The sequence below is a fragment of the Nyctibius grandis genome, chromosome 11 (assembly GCF_013368605.1).
Source record: "Nyctibius grandis isolate bNycGra1 chromosome 11, bNycGra1.pri, whole genome shotgun sequence".
Lineage (NCBI taxonomy): Eukaryota > Metazoa > Chordata > Aves > Nyctibiiformes > Nyctibiidae > Nyctibius > Nyctibius grandis.
Genome location: NC_090668.1, coordinates 3,434,273 through 3,457,740, shown reverse-complemented (window position 1 = coordinate 3,457,740; position 23,468 = coordinate 3,434,273). Strand labels below are relative to the sequence as shown.

The window sequence follows — 23,468 nt, the reverse complement described above, 5'->3', positions numbered from 1 at the left end:
CTCTCGGAGATGCGGCAAGGGCGACGCACTCCTGCGGGGCGGTGGCGGCAGGGGCGACGCACTCCTGCAGGGCGGCGGGAAACCCGCACACTTCTCGGAGAAGCGGAAGGGGCGAAGCACTCCTCCTCGGGGGCGGCGGCAGAGGCGAGGCACTCCTCGGGGGTTGCAGCACGGGCGAGGCACTCCTCGCGGGCGGCGGCAGGGGCGAGGCACTCCCCCGGGGAGGCGGTGGCAGGGGCGAGGCACTCCCCCGGGGCGGCCGCGGCACGGGTGAGGCACTCCTCGTGGGCGGCGGCACGGGCGAGGCACTGCAATAAGAACTGGGCATTGCAGCACTCCAAAGAAAAGCCACGTAATGAAACGCTCCCAAAAAGCCAAATGATCAAGTGCTCCAAAAGAACCAGGCGGTGAAGCGCTTCTCCTGGGCCAGAGGGTGACGCGCTCCTCACATGCTTCAAAACGTGGGCAATCCTAGAGAAGGGCAGGGGAACAGTTATTTTTATTCCCGTTTGGACATTCTTAGCCAACAACTTCACAACATTGCTCTCCATCTCCTACAGTCATTCCTAGCAAGCCCTGTGAAAGTCCTCGAATGCATCCCAGTTCATCGTCTCCTCAGGGCTCCTGCATAATTCCTCATTTCTCCCTCATTTTCCTGGGCCAAAGAACCACACTGCACATCCCCACAACGGAAACACCGCCTGCGCGTAGCCGGACCACACCTGATGGGGACACAAACGCCGCACCTCTTCCTAGACCCCTGCTTTTCATTGAACAGGGATTACTCAACCCTGTGGCCAACTGCTCTTAACGCTTCCTAGAGAGCTTTCATGCTCCACACGTGGCCCCTGCGCAGGGGCACAACCCACTCCTCTGCCTTTGGGAAACCTGCAACCGACAGAAGGCCCTTCCTGGCCGAGATACAACGTAGCCCCCAAAACATTCCCCTCAGCCCTGCTCTCCGCCGGGAGAGCTCCTCTTTCACCCAGGAGCCAATCCTCTGCTCCATGGTCCCTCTCACCTCGTGGGGGGTGCAGACGCTCCCCCGCCACCAAGCCGCAGTGTAACGTCAGAACCAACCAACATTAATCAGGGAACAGCAAGTGGTCCGAGACCATCAGAAGCTCTCTGATCCTGCCTGCCGGTGCAGTGAGTCGAGACCACCTTGTACCTCCCTGTCCTGGGCACAAGCACAGTGAGTTACTATGATCGGGCACCCCCGAACCGCACCCGAAACTCCTGCTGCCCAGGGAATGAACAGGAACGAGGAGCTGGGACGACTGGGCGCTCCCCAACCGGACCCAACTCCTCTTGCCTGGGAAACGTACCCCCAACTCCTCCTGCCTGGACCGTTGCCCGCCCTGAAAGGTGCCAAGGCTGCCTGACAAGACTTATGGCCATAATGAAAAAAGGGACTGACCAAAGTCAATTATCTTGCCATCCCATAACACTGATCCTAAGTGAGGCTCTCTGACCTTCAGGGATCACAGCAGGCTGTGACCCTGCATCTCCCCTCGAGCTGGGACGCCTCTCAGGGCAGATTTTGCGACGTCCAGGGCAGACTCACGAGGGGATTCAGACCCTCCGCCGACAGGCGCCAACAAAGGGAAAGAGCGAGGAATTCACTATCATTGGGTTTTGCCACATTAAGAAGTAGAATCACAGAATCACAGAATCAACCAGGTTGGAAGAGACCTCAGGGATCATCGAGTCCAAACATTGCCCTGACACCACCCTGTCAACTAGACCATGGCACTAAGTGCCATGTCCAGTCTTTTCTTAAACACATCCAGAGATGGTGACTCCACCACCTCCCTGGGCAGCCCATTCCAATGTCTAATAACCCTTTCTGAAAAGAAATTCTTCCTGATGTCCAACCTGAACCTCCCCTGGTGAAGCTTGAGGCTGTGTCCTCTTGTCCTATCGCTAGTTGCCCAGGAGAAGAGGTCAACTCCCACTTCACTACAACCTCCCTTCAGGTAGTTGTAGACTGCAATAAGGTCACCTCGGAGCCTCCTCTTCTCCAGGCTAAACAACCCCAGCTCCCTCAGCCGTTCCTCATAGGTCAGACCCTCCCGACCCTTCACCAGCTTGGTCGCCCTCCTCTGGACTCCCTCCAACACCTCAACATCTTTCTTGAAGTGCAGGGCCCAGAACTGGACACAGGATTCAAAGTGCGGCCTCAGCCGGGCCGAGTACAGAGGGACGATCACTTCCCTAGACCGGCTGGCTACACTATTCCTCATAGAGGCTAGGATGCCATTGGCCTTCTTGGCCACCTGGGCACACTGCTGGCTCATGCTTAGCCGGCTGTCGATCAGCACCTCCAGGACTCTTTCCGCCGGGCCGCTTTCTAACCACTCTTCCCCCAGCCTGTAGCACTGAATGGGGTTGTTGTGGCCGAAGTGTAAGACCCGGCTCTTGTTCTTGTTGAACCTCATGCCGTTGGTCTCAGCCCATCTATCTAACCTGTCCATATCCCTCTGTAGGGCCTTCCTACCTTCCAGCAGATCGACACTCCCACACAGCTTGGTGTCATCTGCAAATTTGCTGAGGGTGCACTCAATCCCTACATCTAGATCATCTCTAAAGATATTGAACACACCGGCCCCAGAACTGAGCCCTGGGGAACACCGCTAGTGACCGGCCGCCAGCTGGACTTTGCCCCATTCACCACCACTCTCTGGGCTCGGCCATCCAGTCAGTTTTTAACCCATCGAAGAGTCCACCCATCCAAGCCCCGAGCAGCCAGTTTGTTTGGGAGGATGCTGTGGGAGAGTGTCGAATGCCTTACTGAAGTCTAGATAGACTACATCCACAGCCCTGCCCTCATCTACTAAGCGGGTCACTTGGTCATAGAAGGAGACCAGGTTGGTCAAGCAGGACCTGCCTTTCATGAATCCATGTTGGCTGGCCCCGATGCCCCGATTGTCCTGCATGTGCCGTGTAATGGCACTCAGGATGATCTGTTCCATCACCTTGCCTGGCACCAAGGTCACGCTGACAGGCCTGTAGTTCCCTGGATCATCCTTCCGGCCCTTCTTGTAGATGGGCGTTACATTTGCTAATTTCCAGTCAGCTGGAACTTCTCCAGTTAACCAGGACTGCCGGTAGATAATCGAGAGTGGTTTGGCAAGTTCATTTGCCAGTTCCTTCATTACTCTAGGGTGAATCCCATCCGGGCCCATAGCCTTGTGGGTGTCCAACTGGCACAGCAGGTCACTAACCGTCTCCTTCTGGATTACGGGAGGTTCACACAGCACCCCCCGTCCCTAACTTCAGGCTCTGGGGGCCGAGTGTCCTGAGGACAACCTGTCTTGACATTAAAGACCGAGGCAAAGAAGGCATTGAGCACTTCTGCCTTTTCCTCATCCCCTGACACTACACTACCCTCCTCATTCAGCAAGTGGTGGAGGCTCTCCTTGACCTTCCTTTTGCTGTTGATGTATTTGTAAAAGCTTTTTTTGTTATCTTTGACTGTAGCAGCCAAATCAAGCTCTAATTGAGCTTTGGCCCTTCTGATCTTCTCCCTACATGACCTGGCCACGTCCCTATAGACCTCCCGAGTTACCCGACCCTTCTTCCAGAGCAAATAGGCTCTCTTTTTTTCCTTAAGTTCTAGCCTAAGTTCTCTGTTTAACCAGGCCGGTCTTTTTCCCTGATGGCTAGTCTTCCTACACACTGGGACAGCCTGCTCCTGAATATTTAGCAATTCCCTTTTGAAGCATGTCCAGCCTTCCTGCACTCCTTTGCCCTTCAGGACCGACTCCCAAGGGACTCGGTCCACCAGCCTTTTAAACAGGCTAAAGTCTGCCTGCCGGAAATCTAAGGCAGAAGTTCTGCTCTTGCCCCTCCTTACTTCCCCCACTATCGAAAACTCTAACATTTCATGGTCGCTACTCCCAAGATGGCCACCGACCCTCACATCTCCCACTAGTCCTTCTCTGTTCACAAACAACAGGTCAAGCAGGGCCCCTCCTCTACTGGGCTCATTTACCACTTGCATGAGGAAGTTGTCCTCCACACATTCGAGCATTCTCCTAGATTGCTTCCTCTCTGCCATGTTGTATTTCCAGCAGACATCCGGCAAGTTGAAGTCGCCCACGAGTACAAGGGCCGGCGACTGGGCAGCTTCTGACAGCCGCTTGTAAAACGCCTCGTCCGCCTGCTCATCCTGGTTGGGTGGTCTATAACAGACTCCCACCGTAATGTCCGCCCTGCCGACCTTCCCCCTGATCTTCACCCATAAACATTCAACCTTGTCATCCTCACCATCTTCCTCAATTTCGACACAGTCTAAGCACTCCCTAACATACAGCGCTACCCCACCGCCTCTCCTGCTTCGCCTGTCCCTCTTAAAGAGCTTATAGCCATCCATAGCAGTACTCCAGTCACGAGAGTCATCCCACCACGTTTCTGTGATGGCAAAACCCTGCGCCGACGACGCGCCTCCCCCCTGCCGCCAACTGCGCGACATCACCTCAGCGCGTGTTGAGGAAGACTCTAGCTGAGAAACATGGAAGTCTTGGTATTAGAGCATTCAAGTTGCACTGGAAGCATTTATGCGGGTCCCATACAGAGCAAAAAAGTGTCGACTGTATCGCACAAAGCCATCGACGTTGCATGTCGACTTGTGTGAGAATACTGCAAAAATGATACCAGCCAAAAGATGGGATTTTGCTGCTATTAAGTATTTTCAAAACCTTCTCAAAGCAGCTACCCAAACGAAAGCCCAGTTATGTGCTGTAGAAGATAACACATTTGATATTTTTCTTTATGTGACAACAAAAGATGAAAAGATATGCGTTAACGACAATCTTGTCTCGAAGAACTTCGCTCATTTTGAGGAAGCTGAAGAGAATACGGGGAGTTCTGTGAAATTGTCGTCGCAGTGCCCGATGTCCTTGATGAAAAAACTCATGTGATATACGTGCCTGTTGTTTAATGTCTGGCACCTGTATAGTCATTGTAGTAGAATTTGTCGAGTCAGAAATCAAAGAGTCCACTTGGGTGTTGTCTTCTGCAATAAACCCAGGTAAATTAGTATGATTTCTTATATGTAGAATATAAAACAATGCAGTTCGGATTTGAATTTCTTGCCACAGAGCTCGTAGCAATTCAAAAACACACTGATTACGTGTATGTTCTATAACAGATCTGTCTATACGTTTTACAATGCCAGCTACATATGCTGAATCAGTAACCAAATTAAAGGGAATGGGAAAATTTTGAAATATTTCTAATACAGCTCGTAATTCTACCACCTGAGGTGAACCCTTCTGTTGTACTACCATAGATTCCCACTTGCTGTCAAAATACCAGACAAGGCCCACCTTGCCTGTGTTCCCAGATCCATCTGTAAAAATGGTAATTCCATCCACGGGAGTGTTCGTATGCAACACTCTCGTGGTAATTGGAAGTTCCGCACTCAACAACCTGTCCCGAGAAATTCTCCATGGCTGTTTGCAAAGCAAAGCTATTAGCCATACACCACTCAAAGTATTGAGCTGCAATAGGAACAGTTAGTGATGCAGGATCTCTGGCCACAAGCTCCCCACATCGCATCCGTCCTTTGATGATAATCTGTGCCAATAGCTCTGCAATCAGGGGGACAGTTTTCTTTGTTCTTAAAGGTGGAAACAACCATTCCAATATATGTAACGAATTTGATTATTCTGAATTCCATTGACCAGTTACTGCATACGGAATTTGCCTATCAAACAAAGTGATAATTTGTATTTCCTGATTCAAATCAATACAATATACAAATTTGGAATGTAGCCTGCTTTCTATTTCTGTAATCAGTTGCTGTACCTCTGCAGTATCTGTCGTGGTGCTGTTAAAGTTGTGTCCCCTGCTAACAATTGGAATAGAGACTGCAATTGTGACGACGTAAGCCCCAAGTACGGCCGCAGCCATAACTTGAGCCTTATGTTCCACATTTGCACTCGTTCCACAACGGCCGTTTGCCACAGGTCCAAGGCTTGGTAGCCGCGCAGGTTAACCCCGCGTGGAAACACGGGCGAATCCGGTAAAGGTGGATACGAAGCAGGTTTACCCTCCTTCTTGTCCTCCTGCTCAGCCTCATCCGTAGAGAGATCAATGAGAGGAGGGGGTTTCGGAGGGGGTTTCGGCCAAGTCTCCTGTTCAGCATCTGAATCAATTAGTCCAAATCGAGCTCATGTTTTAGGGCGCACTACCGGTTCTGATGGATCTGTATCTATTTTACTCGCTCCCCGCTCCTCGGCTTTTTTCAGAGCCGTCTGTACCCATGGCGGTAAAGGAGCTGCCACTGGTACAGCCACCGGGGCCGTGGGAGGTTTTGGTCCCACAAATAGCGAGGGGGTAGTAGGCGCCTGTGGTCCTAAGGCCATAAAAGCTGTATGTGTGACTTCTCTCTCCGCTTTTATTCCTTTTAACGCTTTGCTAACCAGCCTCCATGTAGTAGACAATTTATTGGCTTCCTTATCACCACTTGACACCGCATCCCAGAGAGAGTCACCAATCTTCTCCCATAAAGGTACTTCAAAGACATCATTAAAGGTTGTAAAATGTCCTTTATCTTTTGCCCAAGACAGTAACTGCTTTAACGTAACTTCATCGTATTTAACTCCTCTCACAGAGAGTATATGTTGGAGGAGTTTCACCACTGCCACTTCTGTCTTGGTCAGGGTAGACCCCATTCCTCCCCCAGCTGCCTGGGAAGCCCTACCCAGGTTTTCCTTTGCTAGCAAAACTCAGGCTTACCGCATCCATTTCCCGGTGCGAAAATCCAGTGCCGGGGCAGCACTCTACAGCTGGCTTCCTCTCAACCCTTCCCTTTCGGTCCGTTGTCCGCTGCTTCTCCGCAGTCTCCGGCCGAAGGGCCCCCGGTCCGGGGTCAGGCCCCTGGTCCGGGCGCCACTTGTTTCCGTTAACTTGAGAGGGCATGGAGTAAATGCACGCAGACCAATACGATCGTTAAGCAGATCTCGTTTATTTACGTATCTGAGGGTACATTTATACTATTCTATTGAGGGTACATTTATACTATTCTATTTTTGTACACGCTCTGTGTACGTGTCATTTCTATTATGATTGGTTAGTATGCTTTGTTCACACGCCTCTATATTAGTTCTGATTGGCTTATGCTAAAAAGCTATATCTTGCAGGTGCAGCATTCTTTCTTATTTTTCAACTTCCCCGTATCTTATTTTTCTCAGAGCCAAGGCCCTTGTTCTGTATTATGATTGGCTAGTTCACTACCACCCCATTACCACCCCCTGGACATGCCTGGACATAGCTTGTTCAGTAGCTCGTTCCCACCATTGTTCCATGGGAACCCCACAGCTCTGCAGATTATCAGGAGAACCAAACATCATTAAATGTTGAGTCTCTTCCAGTGAAAAATGTTAATCCTGCGCTTGCTTTCAGGCCAGTGCTGTTTCAGGAGAAGTTATCAACAAACATTGAAACAGGTCTTGCTGTTTCCAGTTCCTTTCTTGAAGAGACATACCAAAGGTCAAGCACAGATCTAAATGAAAATACTGCATCTATTGTCAAAGCAATTCCAAGTTTGCCTTTCAAGGAAGATACAGCAGTTCACACAGACAGGCTTCAGCAGTTCTTAAATTCTGATCCTCTGAAAACACTAATAATTGAAGATGACCAAGAGAGTTTTCAGAATGTTGGTGAAGAAAGAAACTTTGTCTTTCTTAGCAACAAAATTGAGCCATCGTCAATTCTGGAAACAGCACCACTTTTTGATGGTCTGAAAAAGGAACTTACTCGGAAAAAATTTTTAGGCCCTAACTTCACAGAATCTTACTGTTGGCTGCCAGTAGCTCAAGGATGTGATGTAGTTGCCATCTCGTATCAGGGAAATGATCCTTTTTGATATATTCCACCACTTCTTACATTTCTGCAGTACGAAAGTTGCTACAAAGCCTTGCCAAGCAGGACTGGACCGCTAGCACTTATTTTATGTCCTGGGTGGAAGAAGGCAGAACTTGGTTTTGAGCTACTGAAAACATACGCGAGGTGCTCCAGACATCTTCATCCCATGTTGATAATACTTGGGCAGAACAAAGAAGAAGCTAGAAGTGTGAAAATCCAAGGATGTGAAGTAATTGTGACTACACCGTACAGCCTCCTGAGACTGTTTGAACATCACCATTTATTATTTTGTAGACTTTGCCATCTTGTTTATGATGAGATTGACGTACTGTTCTCGGACGCTACTGAACAGGTTTTTACTATATTAGATTATTGCAAGAAAGCCGTTATTACTGAAGAGCGGGAGTATTCACCGCATCAGATTATTGCTGTTGGAACTCGTTGGCATAAACATATAGCACAGTGGATAAAGGAGTTCTTGAACGATCCTTACATTGTGATAACAGCTATGGAAGAAGCTTCCATCTGTGGAAATGTGCAACAGGTCGTGCAACTTTGCACGAACAGTGAGAGAATTGCTGTGCTACTCAAAATACTGGTTTTTACCCAGAATAATCTTCAGAAGGTGCTGGTATTCACTAATTCAGTAAATGAAGCAGAAATGGTTCATGAGGAGTGGTATGCGAGGAGAAAACTTAAGCCACCATATTAAGAAGTTCTATTCTGTTGCTTTCTACTCTGGAGTAGTTGAAATTGTACAAGGCTGTTTCTCTGACTTGAAAGAAACATTTTCTGTCATCCTGTGAAAGTCTACCAGAATTTAGTTAAGCTTTAAGTCATAGGGCATGGGAGGAAGGTAGCATTCTTAATGAGTATTTTCTTAAAAACTGACATAGAACTGCTTAAAATTATCTGCAATAGAACATGCTCCAGTTTCCCACCTTTTTTGTGGGATTGTATAGTCGGCATTTCAGAGGTGGAGACCAAGGACGAGTTTTCCTGCAATAGTTCTTTCTTCAGATATTACAGCAATGAATATATATAACAACATAGCAACAGAAAAATCTCTTCTGTGCCTTCATTATCTCTTTGCTGGTCCTCCAACAGTGTGAGGTAAGAGGAGTGCAATCTGATTTGACTGGGAAGCAAGAGATAGAAGCAGTTCTGTTAAGCCTGGATAGGGTGATGGGGATGGTATTTCTAAAGGAGGCAAGCATGAGGATGTTAGAATTAAAACCTTTAGTCATAAATTTTTTTATTAAAAAAAAAATAGGGCGAGTAATTCACTGTATTTCGATTTTGTGAGATTTTCAAAGATTATTGGATTCCAAAAATTTATGATCTGCAGAAAAAGAAACGTCTTAATTATAGGTTTATCTCTATATCTACCTCTATTTCTATATTTCTCTGTGCATGTGTATATACGCAATTTAAGAAACCTTGCTAAATCTTTAACTAAATCACTGCATCAATTATAACAGATTGTTGATTATTGATTAAGTATTGCTAGAAAATCCTATAATCCAATCTTGTGATTTACCATAACAGTGTTTAATCTTAAATTGCTGCTATCCCAAAGTTGTACAAAACACCTAACACCATATTGAATCAATACCACTGAAATCCCTGTATCCAATTCCCTCAGACATAAACCATTGACCAAGTCTGGGACCACGACTGGATCCAGCTGCACCTAGACTCCTCTTTGAGAACGAGTTTAGAAAGCAAGGGGGTCCTTTCTCAACCTCCTCACTCCATCGCAGGGGCTTCCTTACTCTTTGCCCTTACCCTTTTCCCCTCTACCCCGTCCATTCCCCATCTCTCTATAAATCATTCCAGCTCAGCCCTACCTCAGTTTCCCTTTCAGAGTAAGTAAGAGAGTGAACTCTGCCGTTTAAACTTTGTTAAGTCGACACCTCGCCCTCGCTCTTCGCCCAGTGAGCTGACCTCATCTCACTGAGGCTTTTCTCCTCTCTCTATTCACAAGATACATTATCCACATACACAAAAGTACACAGACACGGGAAGCACACCCCTGTGTTCCTCTCCATACACGCACCCTCTACACAGAGCATGTAAAGAGAATGTACAGAAGAGACATACAATTTCTCAGCTGCGGACGTACCACACAGAACAGACAGACAGGTGAGGGGAAGCTGCGCTTTACGTCTTGATGTTGAATACGAATGTCGATGTCCTTATGGTGAACAGATACTGTCTCTACATGGAACACCGACATTTTCAAGGCCAAGTGAGGAAGGGCCTTTCTCTCTGGGTGTGGAGTGTGTGCTGTCCCCACGTGGAGCACAGGCACAGGAATACACATACTTTACATGCAGACATACACAGAGAGAGAAGCAAGGCACGGTTTTCTGTCTGTAGAGAGCTCCGTGTATTGCCGGTATATAGAATATGTACTACCTGTACGTAGAGTAGGTACACAGAGATGAGGCAGGTCTTCTCTGCTTACAGGAGACGGCCTCTTTCAATAGAAGACTATACAAGACCCACACAGTCATACTTTTCTGTCGGTACACACAAGAGATCCTAAAGAGAGGATTTGGTTTATGTCTATAGAATGTATTCAAGGGGAGAGGAAGGCTTTTCAGTCTTTTCTTTAGCACACAGCCTCTGCATATGCGGAATACACGCAGGCAAGGTGATGAGAGGCTTTTCTGTCTGCACAGAGAATATAGGGGCTAAATATAAAACAGGAATGTAGAAAAGCAGCGCCTCACCTACCCCTACATGTAACACCTACCATCTCTTTGCAGAGCAAAGACTTGGTGCACGCAGGTAGTAACCCCAGGGCTCTCCTGCCTGTACGTGGAATATAGGCTGTCTGCAGAGCAGAGAGATGTCTCTGTACTTCGAACATACATCTGCACAATACACCCAGGGAGGCAGGAGAAGGTGGGGCGCTCCTGCCTGTACACAGGCCACGTCCTCTTTGTAGAGCACCGGCAGAAGGATGAGGCAAGGCCAGGCTGCCAGGAGGCTCGCAGTTATCAGAGCCCCCCTCTTGCAGCTAGCTAGAGGCACCCTTCTGCCAACCCCACCTCAAGTCTCAAGTGCCTTGTGGCTCACTGGGTGCTCAGGTGCACGATGCTCCAGGAAGGCTGATGAGGCTCAGCAGGCCCTCATCCCCACAACATCAAGCACCAGCCAGGGGGAAGAGCCTGGGCCCTGGCATGATTCTCCTCAGGAAGGCTCAAATAGCAGCAAACATTCTGTTGCTCAACACTACTGGGCTGGTGCCACAGTCAGGGCTTCAGCTCCTAGGACCTTTCTTTGGGGAGCACAAGGAACAAGGACTGCTGGCCCAGGGACAGGGCTTCCGTGACAGAGCGGGCAAGAGGGTCTCTGCTAGCAGGCTGGCTAAGCCAGCCAGGAAGGCCTGCAGCCATTTACACCAGCACAGGCTTCTCAGGCTCTGCAGGCAGGGTGCAGGGGGCACTGAGGACGTGTCCAGGGGACAGCAGACTTGGAGCAACATCATCTCACACCCCATGTGTGAAAGCAGCATGACTGGGCACACATCTCTACCCTCTGCTGGACTCCTTGTCCACAGACAAGGAAACACTGTTCAAGGATGCAGAAGTCAAGGACATGCTTGCCTGTGGCCACCGTTTGGTTGCAGAATTTTAAAACCTGAGGGAAGTGAGCAAACCAGCACAATCACAACGCTGGACTTCAGCAGAGCAGACTGCTGCTTCCTCAAGAGCTTCTAGGCAGGAGCCAACAGGAGACTGGCCTGGAGGGCAAAGGGGCCCAGGGCAACTGGTTGAACTTCAAGGACAACAGCCCCCCTCCCCGGACACCACAAGGGTCCATGCCAAAACACAGAGCTGGTCACAAATAGCAGAAGGCCAGCGCTGATGGACAGGAAAGTCCTGATCCAGCTCAAACACAGAAAAGGAAGAACATACAAGGCACAGGCAGAGATGGGACACCCAGGAGAAACAGAGAGACATTGTCCAAAAACGCAGGGATGGATTTTGGAAAGCCACAGCTTAGCTGGAGGCAAACTAGGAAGGCATGAAGGACAACAGGAAGGGCTTCTGGAAGGCTACTGGAAGCAGAAGGAAGGCTAAGGGAAATGCAAGCCACTGCTCAACAGGAAGGCAACCTCCTGCCAAAGGAAGGGGGAAAAGCTAGAGAAGATGCTACGTGGGAGAGGGGTGTGGGGGCAAGGGGGTGGGTGGTGCCTGCCTCACTACTCACTCCTACTTCTCTCCCTCACTGGAGGAAACAGCCAGACTCTTCTTGTGGGGCACACTGGACGGACAAGGGGCAACAGACAAACTGCAGATTCTGACTCAAGACAAAGAAAGCTGCTCACCACGAGGGTGCCCAAGCACTGGAACAAGTTGCCCAGAGATGATGCCGCTTCTCCCTGGAGTTACCCCAAACGTGACAGGACACAGCGTGGAGCAACATGATCTGACTGGACCCACTCTGAGCACGAAATCAGACCAAATGGCCTCAGGAGGGCCTGCCTGCCTGACCCCATTCTACGAATTCCCAGAGATTTCTCTTTTCACCCCAGTATTCTCCCTATTCATCACCGGCCACCACTCACATTAAGAGCTCTGCAGAAGCATTTGCGGAGCTCCTAGGACATCAGGGGACTTGTAGGAGGCAGCAACCCTTACCTTCCATCACTTCTACAGAGCTAAAGCATGGCAAGTCTAGGGCACACTAAAGCCATTTCAGACAGGTAACAGAAATGAAGGCAGAGTTTAAAGGCTAGGTCTTCCCATCTGAAGCCACCTGAGGCCACATGGGGCAAGTAAAACAGTTCTAGAAAGCACAGGGCTGGCAGGCATGGGAGAAGACACAGGGCAGCTCCTCCTGGGAAAGCTGCCCATGTTTAGCTCAAGTTCCTCCCCCCACCTTTCTCTCCCCCAGGATGAAGAACCAGCCCCATTCAGCTAAGTTGCTTTCACCCTGCTGTTGAGGGCACCCAGGAACTCAACGAACTGGTCACACTCTTGGGCAGTACCTGGTACAGACACAACACCCTTCCCAGCTAAACAGAAAAGTCTTTGTATATACTTCATGGAAATCTACATACAGATCTCAGTGTTTACAGACTTACACAATATCAGTACTTTCATAGAAATAGCATTCATAAAAACATGCCCATTTAAATATAACTGTGGACAGGACTACGCTTCAAGCACAGAGAGCCACATACAGCAAAGGGAAAGCATGCTTAGCCAGGACAGCTATCTCAGGACGACTCACGTGCGATATTGCTCTGCGAGGGTCCACAACAACAACTGCAAACCTTGCTACGGCCTCCCCACACGGAACAAATGTTCCTCGCTTGCTTTTCCCATAGGCAAGATGCTACCACAAGCACCAATATGACACTGTATGTACCAACCACAAAGGGGAATCCCTCCACCCTGCCAAGTGAATTCACCTCGGGAAGTGTGACGGACAGAGTTTGGATGCCTTAAACAACTTGTTTGACAACTCTGGCTGGAGGAGGGGATGGGTGCTACAGAGGCCTGGAAGTCTGGCAAGAGATAAGGGCCTTGGGAACAAAACAATATCTTTGTTGTGCCTTAATTGGTGTGATTTACAACTCTGGCTGGAGGAAGAGGTAAGTCCTGCGGAGGCCGGATGATATCTTTTCCTTGGGGCCAGCCCACATGTGCAACAACTTTGCAAGGCATCAACCACGCTTGTGCAGAAGCAGGGTCATACAGCGGACACCACAACTAGGGGGGATCACGACCACCAGACACCCATTGGGGGACCACCGACTCATTTCAAGAACAATCTAAGACTACAAATGTGCAGGCGTCGCAATTAGCATGAGAAGCGAGCAGAGGGGGGAGACAAGAGGGATGTTACCACCCTCTCCTATCTTGCATGCAAACGACCTAACCTATTTAGACCTTCTCTTGGGATGCTGGCGCGAGCTCCCGCCCACCACCTGAGGACCGATCCTGCAAGCGATTTACCAGAGGAGCAACTCTGCAAGCAATTTACCAACTCTACAGACAACTTACATCGCTGGATCCAAGGGTGGTGATCTCTCTTTTCCTCTCTCTCATAGTCTCTATCCTCTCTCTCTTTTTTTCCTTTTCCTTTTCTCTCTTTTCTCAATGCCTTTAGAAACCCAAGACCCTTACGACCATGCCACTTTCCCTGTATTAATAATTTGTTCTTAATTTCATAACAGTTATTTGGTGTAATTTCACCTTAATTTACTCCAAGGGATTTATGAACTAGCTGCGACCAGGTCGTAACAGGAAGGCAGAGAGGAAGGAACCAAGGAGACTGTCCTTCAGGAACGCAGTAAGCCTCGGACACAATGGCCTGATCTAAGAACAGAGATGAATTTTCATGAAACACATCAAGCAGGAGGTATTTTGGCCTTGGCTGTTTCCCACTTTCTAGTAAGAGGTAACGCCTTTCAAAGCAAAGGCTATTCTACAATAATCTGAGGTGCTGCTGCTAAATGTCCCCATTTCGTGTGGCTGGGTGCAAACTGACCCGTCAGACGGGAGGTGTCAGGTGCCGGTACTTGGAGGGTACGCGTATAGGAAGAGCAAGGAGAAGGGAGAACGGGCTACACTTGGCTTTCAGTCGGGTCAAAGCATCCCCCACCGTCACTGAGCATGAACACGAGCTACTGCTACACCAGCTTGTGAAAGCTGGACTAGGTGTCAGCTAAGCGAGGCATTCGTTTCTGCCAAGTTTTGCTTCTGTTCAATTTTCACCTTCAGAATACTATCTTTGCTACTTGAGTCTCTTACCATCAAGCCTGAAAGTCATCTAAGCATGGGTCCCCGCTGTGTATCGCAGAGAAGCCAACTTGGTGACCAGTCTGCTCCAGTCTCCTCATCTTAGTTTCAAGCTCAGCAGAGCACGCGGCAAGAAACAAGCAGCATTACTACGCTGCGATACAGAAGAAAAATAAAGCAGAGATGCTCATTTCTGGGCTGCCAAACACCAGAATGCATCAGATTCTGCAAACGGGTACTCAGCAGGGAAAGCAATGTGCAAGCCAGCACACTTTAGACTAGACCCTACAAGACTTTCACAAGTACGAGGGCAGGGGGGGCCTCTCTGAAAGCGAGTCCCCTCCTCCCGCTGTGAGCAGCACGGACGGAAGAGCAACAGGCGCCCACGGCACATTTGTGACACTGCTCTGACAAGATGACTCCACACCACCTTTTCAGTCAAGCAGCGCAAAGCTGGGCAGCGCCAGAATTAAGCCTGCTCAGGCAGCTCCTGCTTGGCTCAGGGGTGACGTACATGGCCATGGGGATTTCCCAAGCCAGGACCCTTCTGCCCCATGCCCAGCACAGGAGGACTGGAGCTCCCTGAGCACAAAGCCCTTGGCTGGGTTCTGCTTCCCCCCACCCCACAAGGTGTAGCTCAGTGCCTGAGCCAGGCTTCATTTATTCCACATGAATAATCCTGTCTGACACACAGGGTTTGAACATGCTCGCGGTTGTGAACCTTCCTACCCGCCCTTTGTGCCAGTACTGCAACCATACCCAGGCTCCGTTAGTTCCCCAGTGCCAAGGGGGGCGGCTGCAATGAGCTCTGGTGAAGTGGAAACAGGCAGCACCCGAGGTTCCCAGCCTCCCACTCCAGTGCCCTGCCTCTGAACCGCTGGGACCTCACCCTTCCCCCACCCGCTGGGACACCCATGTTCCACAGCCCAGAGCACACTCGGTGCCTGCGGTGGCAGCGCCGGCTCCTAACGGCGGGGCCGGGCGCGGGCTGCGCACTTCCAGGCAGGCTGCGCGCCGCCGGCTCCCCGGAGGGAAGCGCCGTTCTCCCCTCTCCGCTCCCTCGGCACACGCTGTCCGCTCCCCTGGCAGGCTCCCCGCAAACGCCGCCGCCGCCCCCCTCCCCCTCAGGGCAGCGCCGCTCCCGCCGCTCCCGCCCGCGGCCAGTGCCTTCACCCTCCCCGCGCCTCACACCGGACGCTGCCGCCGAAGCTTCCCAAAGCCGCACGTGCGCCCTCCGCCGGGGAGACGGGAGGGGGGCGGAGGGGAGGTGAGGGAGCCCCAGGGGAAGGAGGGGATGCCTACAGCCGCAGCCAGGGATGAGAGCAGCCCGGCAGAGCTTCCCGCCAGGCAGCGCCCGCCTGCGCCTCTGGCAGCGGCGGGGAGAGGGGAGAGAAAGCGGCGCCCAAGGCAGAGCCCGCCGCAGGCACTGGCCACGGGGGCACAGCCGGGCAGCACAGCGCAGACAAGCCCTGCCCAGCCCCGACGGCCCCTCGCCTCAGCCCCGGCCCCGGCCAACCCCCGCTGCAGCCAAGCCTGGAGCAAGACCCCGCCCCACGGTACAGACCTGCTACGGCCCCTTGTGGGGACGGCTCGCTGAGGCGGCTCTGCCCTGACACAGCCTGGCTCCAGCCAGGCCCTGGGCACGGCCTGCGGGCCGGCTGCGAGGGCAGCTTCTCCCGCGGGGCCTCTGCCACAGCGGCGGCAGGTGGGGAGCTCAGCAGCCCCAGCTGCGCGCAGGGAGACCCCGGCCTCCCCCTGCCGGGGCAGAGCGGGCACAGGCACCCCTGGGCACCACCTCTTCCTCTACCTCCTGCATCAGAGCATCACCCATTGGCTAGTGGCCTTGATGACTGTGGGCTGAGCCAATGGCGAACGACCTGGCCCCGTTCCTAGGTGACAGCTTCGGCAGCCCCAGATGTGCCCGGCACTGGCCAGCCCTTCGGCAGCACCATGATATCTTGCTGCCCCCAGCACATCTCCAAGGCCACCTGCCAGCAGGCTCCCGCAGCCAGCACTTCTCGGGAGCCGACCCCGCTGAGCCCATCTCGGGAGCTGACACCGCCGAGCACAGGTGAGCGCCCGGCTGGCCCTGCTGCTCCTCTGTACCCACGCAACGGCACGCTGGAGCTGCAGCCCCTCAGCATGCACCTCTGTCGCCTCCCATGAACAGCTTGGTGCTTTCCAGGGCGTGTGTGTATGGAAAGAGTTCCGGCTGTGTAGTCTGGAATGTGTTGTGTTTTGTACCCTGTGCTACGGTATGACGTGTATGGTCTGGAATCCCATGAACTGTGTGGTGGGGTATTCGCTGTATTGTAAGTATTGTTTGTATTGTGGGTATTGTTTGAATTGTGTCGTGTGCTCTGTGTTGTGTTCTGTATTGTATTCTACTTTGTACTGTATTGAGCATCTGACTGTGCATTCTGTGTATGGCAGGGTACGGTATTTCTTGTACTGGACTGTATTGTATGTATTCTATTGTATGGGTTATATTGTATTGTACAGTATGGTATAGTAATTATTCGATGGTCTAGTATGTTACAGTATTTAATGTATGGTATATTTATTCTATGCTATGACTTGCATTATACGTATTGTATAGCATGGTATGTATTGTGTGGTATCATGTTGTATTGTTTGTATTTATTGTACTTTTTCTATGAATTGTATGTTTTGTATAGAGGTATGGTATGTGTTGTATGGTATTTTTGTATTGTATTGCGTGTATTGTATTTTGTAGAGTATTGTATGCAGTGTATGGCGTCGTATGTATTTTGTGGCATTACAGTACAGTATGGTACATATGGAACGTATTATATGTATTTTACTGTGCTTATTGTCCTTTAGGTACATATCATGTTGTGTTGTATGTATTGTCCTATTTGTATTTCATGTTGTGTGTGCGTTTTATTTTCTTTAGTATGTATTGTATTTACTATTGTATGTGTTGTACGTATTCTATGGTATGTATTGTCGTTTGTATTGTCTTTTGTATTGTATGTTTTGTGGTTTAATGTATGGTATGCTATTTCTTGTATTTCGTATTGGCTTCTCTTTTGTATCGCATGGTATGTTTTGTATTTTGTGTTTGTATTGGCTTTTGTATATTCTAGTATGCGTTGTTTTGTACGTGTTGTATGCACTGTACCGTATGTATTAAGTGTATTGTGTGTCCTGTCTGTATTGGATGGTATGGTCTTTATTGTGTTCTGGGGAATTTCTTGTATGTATTATATTGGTTTGTATTTTTTTTTAATATCTTATTTTGTATTTTATTTATTATTGTATTGTGTACTCTGTATTCTATGGTATGGCATTTAATGTATTTTTTGTATTGTATATATTGTAGATATTGTATCATTTTATTGTATGCATTGTATTTGTCATATGCTACTGGAATTTACATTTAGTATCACATTTCATGGTTTGTATTTTATGTTGTATTTCTGTATTGTATTATATTTTGTATTGGATGTGTTATATTTTGTGAAATATTTCTATTGTATGTATTGTGTTGTATGGCAATGTATGGTTTGTAATGTGTATTGTTTTGTAATGTATTTTGTATTGTATTTCATGTATTGTATTGTGTTGTATCATGTATGTATGCTACGTATAGAGTTGTTCAAATGCACGTAGTGTATGGTATGGTGTTTCTTGTATTTGATGTGTTGTATTTTGCTGTATGATACTGTGTTGTATCACACATGCTGGTTTTTTGCATTGTGTGATATGGTTTGTGTTGTATTTTGTTTGGTATTGTATTTTGTAGTGTATTGTATGTAGTATACTGTATGGTATACATTGTATTGTAGGTACGGTAGGGCAGTGTATGGTATTGCATTGTATTGTATTGGATGGTATTTTATTGTATGGGACGTGGGGCATTGCATGGTACCGTATGGTATCGTGTGGTGTTGCATGGTATCGTTTGGTCTGTATTGTTTGTGTTCTCTTGTGTGTGTTCTAGTGTCTGTGTTGCATTGCATTGTACGGTATGGCATGTACTGTACTGTTATGTATTTTTGAAATTGTATTCGATGTATTTCTTTTTGTGTTGTGTTACATTGTAGGTGTTGTGTTATACTGTAGTCTCTGTCGTGTAATATATTTGGTGTTGTAGTGTGCTTTGTATTGTGTTGCATTATTTTGTGTGATTGTAATGTATTATATTGTATGTATTTTCCTGTAAGTATTGTAATGTATTTTCTACGGTAAAAGAATTTTGTAATTTTGTAATGTAATGTGTTTTGTATAGTAGTGTAGTTTGTGTTGTACGGTGTGGTATGTATGGTGTGATACGTCTTGTGTTTGGTCTTGTATTTTCTACTGCATTGCACGTATTCATTGTCTATATTGCATATATTGTATTTTTTGTTGTAAATTGTATTGCATTGTGTTGTACATATTGTATGTGTTGTGTTTTATTGAATACTATGGTGTTTATTGTATTATCGGTATGGTATGGTATGGTATGGTATGGTATGGTATGGTATGGTATGGTATGGTATGGTATGGTATGTATTCTCTTCTGGTCTGTATCGCACGTACTGTATTGTTTGTATCAACTGTATCGTATTGTTTGTATCTCTTCTATATTGTATTCTGTTTTCTATTGTGTTGTACTGTATTTTATGTAATGTATGTAGAGTGTGGTATTTATTGCATGTGTTGTGTTCTGTGTATTGTATTTATTCTCTTGTATGTTTTCTAATATATTGTATTTTGAATTGTATTTTATGTGTTCCACCGTATATGTTGTATTCTGTTTTCTTGTTAGCATTGCATTGTATTGCGTGGTGTGGTATTTTATGTACTGTATTTTCTATTGTATTGTATTTGTGTTGTATTATGCATTGTATGCATGGCATGGTATTTCTTGTCTTGTATATATAGTATATATTGTATAGCTATTGTACGTATTGTATTGTATGGTATGTACTCTACGGCATAGTATGGATTCTATGGTATGGTATGTATTCTATTGTATGGTATTTATGAAATCGGATCTTATTGTATATATGCTGTGGTATTGCACAGGGTTGCATGTATTGTATGGTCTGGTATTGTATGTATGGTATTGTACGGGTTGTTTTGTAATGTATTTGCACTATAGTATTGTACAGTATTTTGTGTTGTGCTGGCCCCCCCCCACCCCAGCACAGCTCTGGCGCCCTCCAAGGCCACCTCCCAGCAGGCTCCCACAGCCAGCACTTCTCAGGAGCCGACCCCGCCAAGACCAAATGAGGAGCCGACCGACCCTGCTGAGCCCATCTCGGGAGCCGACCCCGCCGAGCACAGGTGAGCGCCCGGCTGGCCCTGCTGCTCCTCTGCACCCACACAACAGCACGCTGGAGCTGCAGCCCCTCAGCATGCGCCTCTGTCGCCTCCCATGAACAGCTTGGTGCTTTCCAGGGCGTGTGTGTATGGAAAGAGTTCCGGCTGTGTAGTCTGGAATGTGTTGTGTTTTGTACCCTGTGCTACGGTATGACGTGTATGGTCTGGAATCCCATGAACTGTGTGGTGGGGTATTCACTGTATTGTAAGTATTGTTTGTATTGTGGGTATTGTTTGAATTGTGTCGTGTGCTCTGTGTTGTGTTCTGTATTGTATTCTACTTTGTACTGTATTGAGCATTTGACTGTGCATTCTGTGTATGGCAGGGTACGGTATTTCTTGTACTGGACTGTATTGTATGTATTCTATTGTATGGGTTATATTGTATTGTACAGTATGGTATAGTAATTATTCGATGGTCTAGTATGTTACAGTATTTAATGTATGGTATCGTATTTATTCTATTGTAAGATTTGCATTGTACGTATCGTATAGCATGGTACGTACTGTGTAGTATCGTGTTTATTGTATTGTTTGTATTGTATGGTATTTATTGTACTTTTTCTATGAATTGTATGTTTTGTATAGAGGTATGGTATGTGTTGTATGGTATTTTTGTATTGTATTGTGTGTATTGTATTTTGTAGAGTATTGTATGCAGTGTATGGCATTGTATGTATGTTGTGGCATTTCATCTATTGGATTGTACAGTATGGTACATATGGAACGTATTATATGTATTTTACTGTGTTTATTTTCTTTTATGTACGTATCACGTTGTGTTGTATGTTTTCTCTGTTTTGTATTTCATGTTGTGTGTGCGTTTTATTTAGTATGTATTGTATTTACTATTGTATGTGTTGTACGTATTCTATGGTATGTATTGTCGTTTGTATTGTCTTTTGTATTGTATATTTTGTGGTTTAATGTATGGTATGCTATTTCTTGTATTTCGTATTGGTTTCTCTTTTGTATCGCATGGTATGTTTTGTATTTTGTGTTTGTATTGGCTTGTGTATATTCTAGTACGCGTTGTTTTGTACGTGTTGTATGCACTGTACCGTATGTATTAAGTGTATTGTGTGTCCTGTCTGTATTGGATGGTATGGTCTTTATTGTATTCTGGGGAATTTCTTGTATGTATTATATTGGTTTGTATTTTTTTTTAATATCTTATTTTGTATTTTATTTATTATTGTATTGTGTACTCTGTATTCTATGGTATGGCATTTAATGTATTTTTTGTATTGTATATATTGTAGATATTGTATCATTTTATTGTATGCATTGTATTTGTCATATGCTACTGGAATTTACATTTAGTATCACATTTCATGGTTTGTATTTTATGTTGTATTTCTGTATTGTATTATATTTTGTATTGGATGTGTTATATTTTGTGAAATATTTCTATTGTATGTGTTGTGTTGTATGGCAATGTATGGTTTGTAATGTGTGTTGTTTTGTAATGCATTTTGTATTGTATTTCATGTATTGTGTTGTATCATGTATGTATGCTACGTATAGAGTTGTTCAAATGCACGTAGTGTATGGTATGGTGTTTCTTGTATTTGATGTGTTGTATTTTGCTGTATGATACTGTGTTGTATCACACATGCTGGTTTTTTGCATTGTGTGATATGGTTTGTGTTGTATTTTGTTTGGTATTGTATTTTGTAGTGTATTGTATGTAGTATACTGTATGGTATACATTGTATTGTAGGTACGGTAGGGCAGTGTATGGTATTGCATTGTATTGTATTGGATGATATTTTATTGTATGGGACGTGGGGCATTGCATGGTATCGTATGGTATCGTGTGGTGTTGCATGGTATCGTTTGGTCTGTATTGTTTGTGTTCTCTTGTGTGTGTTCTAGTGTCTGTGTTGCATTGCATTGTACGGTATGGCATGTACTGTACTGTTATGTATTTTTGAAATTGTATTCGATGTATTTCTTTTTGTGTTGTGTTACATTGTAGGTGTTGTGTTATACTGTAGTCTCTGTCGTGTAATGTATTTGGTGTTGTAGTGTGCTTTGTATTGTGTTGCATTATTTTGTGTGATTGTAATGTATTATATTGTATGTATTTTCCTGTAAGTATTGTAATGTATTTTCTACGGTAAAAGAATTTTGTAATTTTGTAATGTAATGTGTTTTGTATAGTAGTGTAGTTTGTGTTGTACGGTGTGGTATGTATGGTGTGATACGTCTTGTGTTTGGTCTTGTATTTTCTACTGCATTGCACGTATTCATTGTCTATATTGCATATATTGTATTTTTTGTTGTAAATTGTATTGCATTGTGTTGTACATATTGTATGTGTTGTGTTTTATTGAATACTATGGTGTTTATTGTATTATCGGTATGGTATGGTATGGTATGGTATGGTATGGTATGGTATGGTATGGTATGGTATGGTATGGTATGGTATGGTATGTATTCTCTTCTGGTCTGTATCGCACGTACTGTATTGTTTGTATCAACTGTATCGTATTGTTTGTATCTCTTCTATATTGTATTCTGTTTTCTATTGTGTTGTACTGTATTTTATGTAATGTATGTAGAGTGTGGTATTTATTGCATGTGTTGTGTTCTGTGTATTGTATTTATTCTCTTGTATGTTTTCTAATATACTGTATTTTGAATTGTATTTTATGTGTTCCAACGTATATGTTGTATTCTGTTTTCTTGTTAGCATTGCGTTGTATTGCGTGGTGTGGTATTTTATGTACTGTATTTTCTGTTTTATTGTATTTGTGTTCTATTATGCATTGTATGCATGGCATGGTATTTCTTGTCTTGTATATATAGTATATATTGTATAGCTATTGTACGTATTGTATTGTATGGTATGTACTCTACGGCATAGTATGGATTCTATGGTATGGTATGTATTGTATGTATGGTATTGTACGGTTTGTGTTTTGTAATGTATTTGCACTGTAGTATTGTACGGTATTTTGTGTTGTACTGGCCCCCCCAGCCCCAGCACAGCTCCGGCGCCCTCCAAGGCCACCTCCCACCAGGCTCCCGCAGCCAGCACTTCTCGAGAGCTGACCCCGCTGAGCCCATCTAGGGAGCCGACCCCGCCGAGCACAGGTGAGCGCCCGGCTGGCCCTGCTGCTCCTCTGCACCCACGCAACAGCACGCTGGAGCTGCAGCCCCTCAGCATGCGCCTCTGCCGCCTCCCATGAACAGCTTGGTGCTTTCCAGGGCATGTGTGTATGGAAAGAGTTCCGGCTGTGTAGTCTGGAATGGATTGTGGTATGACTTGCATTGTACATATTGTATAGTATAGCAGTAGTGTGTGGTATCATGTTTATTGTATTGTTTGTATTGTATTGTATGTGTTATGTTTTATTGTAAGTATTGCGTATTATCATATGGTGTGGTATGTATTGTATTGGATGTATTGCATTGCATTTTGTATTGTATTGTGCATTGCATGTTTGCTATGCGATTTATGGTGGTGTGTGTATTGTGCGTATTGTA

General features: G+C 46.6%; 2 protein-coding genes and 1 pseudogene across 2 annotated transcripts in view; 2 read left to right on the top strand and 1 right to left on the bottom strand.

Annotated features, from left to right (window-relative positions):
• The window catches only part of LOC137668903 (protein FAM118B-like), a 398,331-nt gene that overhangs the window by 82,065 nt on the left and 292,798 nt on the right, over nucleotides 1-23,468 (bottom strand). The window lies entirely within an intron of this gene.
• Nucleotides 1-23,468, top strand: part of LOC137668860 (serine palmitoyltransferase 1-like) — a 283,413-nt pseudogene that overhangs the window by 79,218 nt on the left and 180,727 nt on the right.
• LOC137668865 (putative ATP-dependent RNA helicase TDRD12) lies at nucleotides 4,422-8,587 on the top strand. Its single transcript, XM_068410680.1, is given in 3 exon segments — nucleotides 4,422-4,490; nucleotides 4,536-4,869; nucleotides 7,338-8,587. Coding segments are annotated over 3 exon segments (1,653 nt in total).